This window comes from Pundamilia nyererei, unplaced genomic scaffold (genome assembly GCF_000239375.1).
Source record: "Pundamilia nyererei isolate P.nyererei 1_Seehausen unplaced genomic scaffold, PunNye1.0 scaffold00173, whole genome shotgun sequence".
Taxonomy (NCBI): domain Eukaryota; kingdom Metazoa; phylum Chordata; class Actinopteri; order Cichliformes; family Cichlidae; genus Pundamilia; species Pundamilia nyererei.
The window spans coordinates 489,546-494,006 of NW_005187574.1; the positions used below are offsets into that span (position 1 = coordinate 489,546).

Genomic DNA, 4,461 nt, shown 5'->3' on the forward strand with positions numbered 1-4,461 from the left:
GTAGTGAGTTTCTCATCCAAGGTTGACAGATCACGTGTGCCTTGTCCTCCACCTGTATTCTTTTTTTCTTGTAGTCTGTTAGTATTTTTCACTTTATCAACTTTGATTCCAAACTGACAGGTGTTGAAATGATATTCACGTCCACATCACTTTTTATTTATTTATTTAGACTGTCATTTTTGGAAAGCTGTGCCTCTTCTGGCTTCCTCCTTGGGCCTCAGACACAGACTACAGTCAGACTTTAACATTATTTTTTGCTGTCGAGGTGCAGGCTTCTGTCTTTTTCTGTCTCCACCGGGAGGTAAATGTATCTCCTTATACAGAGAAACTGGGGTCGGGCAGTATGCAGATAATATGGAAACTGTTTGCACAAGACTGTTGCCTCAGAATAACTCCGATTTACTAACATTATTACTAACTTGCGTGTGGTGGTGAACAAGATAGGCCGTACACACGTTTCATAAATCTGACTGTGGTTTTGCAAACTAATTTTTTCACAGCGTAAGTTTGATAAAACTTGGCTGAAACTGGATCAAACAGTAGGATTGAAAGCAGACATGCGAGTTATTCAAAAGAATTAAAGTGTTGCAATGCCCTGTCAAAGGCAATGACTCAGCCTGACTGAAATGCTCAAAAACCATAATAAACTGAAACAATGTCTCAAACAAGAGGGAGGAAGTTTTTTCCATAAGAGCTCCGGATTGTGGAGTCACGATTGCAATGCAAGCCCACATTTATAAAGAAACAGACATAGAGGTTACTTTGCGGTTTGAAATGAACAATGGTGAGTTGCTCAGTTCTAAAATGAAACAGTCATGCATAAAACTGGAGAAAAGCCCCTTTGGGAATGTGGTGAGATTTTTGTCCTTTCCAGCTTGGAAGCAGCAACAAGGAGATGAGATTGTGCAGCCAACAATGCATGTCTTGGATAAAAGTTAGAGGAAGAAGCAAAAACATCACTTTCAATCACATTTTGAAAAATCTGTTGTGTGACCGCAGCGGTTTTACTGGTATGCCACCATTACAGCAGATTTAACCGTTAAGGTTACATGTTATATGGGTGTTGCTGTGTTACAGAGCTTAGATGTGGGCGTTATCTTGACTGTAGCTTGTGGCAGCATAGATAGAACGACAGAAAATATTTAGATGTGTTTGTTTGTTTCTTTTTTAAACAGTTTATGAACTATGACAGTGTGATCCTGTGATCTAGCACACATCAAACTGTTGCATGGTTAGAGGCTGCATCGCTAATGCAAAAATGTCTTTATGTTTTCAGAAACCAGCTTATGAAATGCAACAATGTGATTGTGAATGGGTACACAGACATTAGAACATTATTTAAATTGTATTTATATAGCACCAAATCATATCAACAGGGCACTTTCTGCTGTAAGGTAAAGACCCCACAATAATACAGACAGAACCCCACAGTCAGCAAGCCCTTGGCAACAGTGGGAAGGAAAACTCCCTTTTGACAGGAAGAAATCTCTGGCAGAACCAGACTGGCTGGAGGAAGACGAGACAAAAAAGAGCAGCAGATTAAGAAGAGAGATTAATAATAAGTAATGAGTAAATGCAGAGTACCCACATATTGAGTAAAAAAAGTTCCCACTTCTTTAAAGCATAGTCACAACCGGATCACTGGAATACTCTGGAAGAGTATGGAAAGTATAAACATTTCATATTTAGTCGATGTAACATGGTAAAAACAGTGAAAGCGTCGATCTGCAGCTTAGTGCAGCCGCTACCCACGAAGCTGCGGGGGAGAGGAAGGAGGAGGAGGAGGAGACAGCGATTGCTCTATTTCTGACGTCAGAATCTTGCCGCAGAGATAAGCCGCGAGGCTTAATATTAACTACAATGTTCCTTCTTTCAAAAAGAGCGACAGCGCGCCAAGGGATTGTCGAGCTGATGAACAGAGACGCTTTGCGAGACGCATTCCAAACACTTTTCTCGTTCTGCGCACCGACTCTGGCGCAGTGCACGAAACAGAGCCCAAACTATGAGCTGAGCAGATAAGAGCTGTGGTGGAGGAATTGGCCAGCGGTCGTGTAAACGCACAAACGGAAGATGGGAACGGCGGGCGAGGATCTGCTCGTGACACTCCAGATACTACCCGGTTTCTTTTCCAACTGCCTCTTCCTTGCCCTGTACGACTCGGTGGTTCTGCTGAAGCGCGTCGTTTCGCTGCTCAGCTCTCGGTCCGCCGGCTGCGGAGAGTGGCGCCGCATGCTGACCTCGGCGGGACTGCGCTCCATCTGGAACAGCTTCCTCCTGGACGCCTACAAGCAGGTAAACTTTTTATTTGGGTAGGGTCTAAGTGCTTCGAGTGCCTCGATGCAGTGACGTCATTCAAGTGCACTCCAAAGTGGTGTAAAAGACAGGAAGTGGTTCTTGGCGTCTGCTCGCTCACCTGCCTACACGGCCGTGTGCACGAACGTTTGCGGCACGCCCTCGGAAAACTTGGTTTTTCATTGTCTTCGCGCAGATGGAGCAGAACTTGTTTTTCGCGTTTGGAGCTGTGCGTGTGTGTGCGTGCGTGCGCGCGGAACAATACAGTTTACACAAAGGGCTGGCCAGAACGAGAAGCGTTACAGAATCGCGTGACCAAATAGTTATTGTTTTATCACTACAATACTGTGTAACACGAGTATTATCAGAGCAAATACAGGTTATCACGTTAATCGCGTTGGATAGAAACTGGTTGCAGTTCATGTGGAGGTGCAGCAGATGGCCCCCGTCCTCACAGCTGTGTAACTTTCTGCTGTCAGGAGGCTGCTGCTACAAATTCGCTGCTAATGTTTCAAAAAGCTGATTTTGTTACGTCCTGGTGATACTGTGGCGTTTATACTACAGAGATATGTGGATACATCACAACCTGCAAAATGAAACAACATCTGTCGTTCAGCTGCTCTGATCAGACAAAATTACCAGAAGACAAATATTTTACCCACAAATTGTGTTTTTGTTTTGTTTTGTTGTTTGTTTGTTTTTTGGGGGGACTCCATAGTGCCCAGTGTCTCACCAGTGCCTCCTGTGAAACTAGAGTGGGAGTCTTTGATTATATAAGAAGTTCTCTGCATATTCATTTATATTACAGTTATTAATAAGCTCACACTATAACAACAGCTCTTGTCTAAAACTGGTTTAGCAAAAAAGTTCTGCGGGAAAATCATTAGTTACTGTATTAACTATTCGCATATGTCTATATGGCTATACACGTGTGTGTGTGTGATAGCCAGACTATAGTGTGTGTCCCTTGGCTTTGTGCCTTGGACCCACTCTTTTAGCACAACAGCCTGGGCCTGTGGGTATGTAGGGGCCCCTTCTCATGTTAGCACACATCAAAAAACGTTGTATCTGAAATGAACTGTACACTTTTCAAAGTGTACAACTTATTGTGCTATTGTAATGTAAAGTATGACAGAGGCTTAGCGAGGACCCAGGTTCCTCTATGCGTCCACTGTGCTATTAGTTAAAAAAGAAGCCACTGACAAATCTCTGGGGATTAACATGTTCTGTTAAGCCTCCGCACAGCTGTGGCACATCCAGGTACCACGGCTGTGTGCAGTTTTCCTTTCAGGCCTTCGTTTACGATTACGCAGTCTACGCCTGACTGGCATCTGTCAGCGTTTCTGTGAACTGTAAAATGTTCAGGAATCTCCTTTAAATCTTACGAATAAGGAATTAATAAAACGTACATGTGAATACTGCACAGCACGACAGCTCCAGCCTGAACGTCATGATTGAGGAGTTCCTATTGGCAGTATTCATTCTGGGAAATATGTCACAAGAGATTAACTTTGGGTCTGTCTCCGTACCCACATTTTCCATCTTGTAACTGCCAAAGGCCCACTATAAGACCTCGAAGCCTGTTTTACCTCCAAGCAGTTCTTGGCAGATATGCCGCATGGTTCGTTCCTGCAGTAAAGACAAAAAAAGTACTTTTCCTGTGCCAAAGCAAGAACCCAGTACGTAAACATCACAGTCTGTCTATCTGTCTGCCTACATGTTTCTTTCAATGTTATTACGTAAAAACTGACAGGCCAAACTTGGAGAGAATGTGGTGTGCAGCACGCAGGGATCGGGGTCGGCATAGTGCACGTGGTCCAAGGAGCTCCTCAGAGAAGCTTCCTCGGATTTTCTCCTGTCACTTTCTTGGCCTTTACAGCTTCGTCATCTCTCACGTGCTCTCCGTTGTTTTTTTCCTGCTAATTTTAGCAGCAAGCTGGCTTCTGTATCACGTGGTATAAGGCTCCGCCCTTGTCATTTGTTGAGCAGGAAGAGTGAGCGCTTGTTTTCATGCAGATTACGTCCCGGATCAAAATGCGGTACAATCGTCACCTTTAATTATTAAGTAACGCGTTACAGTAACTACGTTATTATTGTGGTAACAAGCACGGTAACTAGTTATTATGCCAAAACCAGGAACGCGTTACTCGTTACTGGGATTTAGATAGG

At 43.8% G+C, this 4,461-nt stretch overlaps 1 protein-coding gene across 1 annotated transcript in view; it reads left to right on the top strand.

Annotated features, from left to right (window-relative positions):
• The first annotated feature begins 1,463 nt into the window (after nucleotides 1–1,463).
• The window catches only part of dio2 (iodothyronine deiodinase 2), an 8,574-nt gene continuing 5,576 nt past the window's right edge, over nucleotides 1,464–4,461 (top strand). The window contains exon 1 of the mRNA XM_005746130.1: nucleotides 1,464–2,292. Within this exon, the coding sequence (XP_005746187.2) occupies nucleotides 2,071–2,292 (222 nt within the window). The 5' untranslated portion in view covers nucleotides 1,464–2,070. The remainder of the gene's footprint in view (nucleotides 2,293–4,461) is intronic.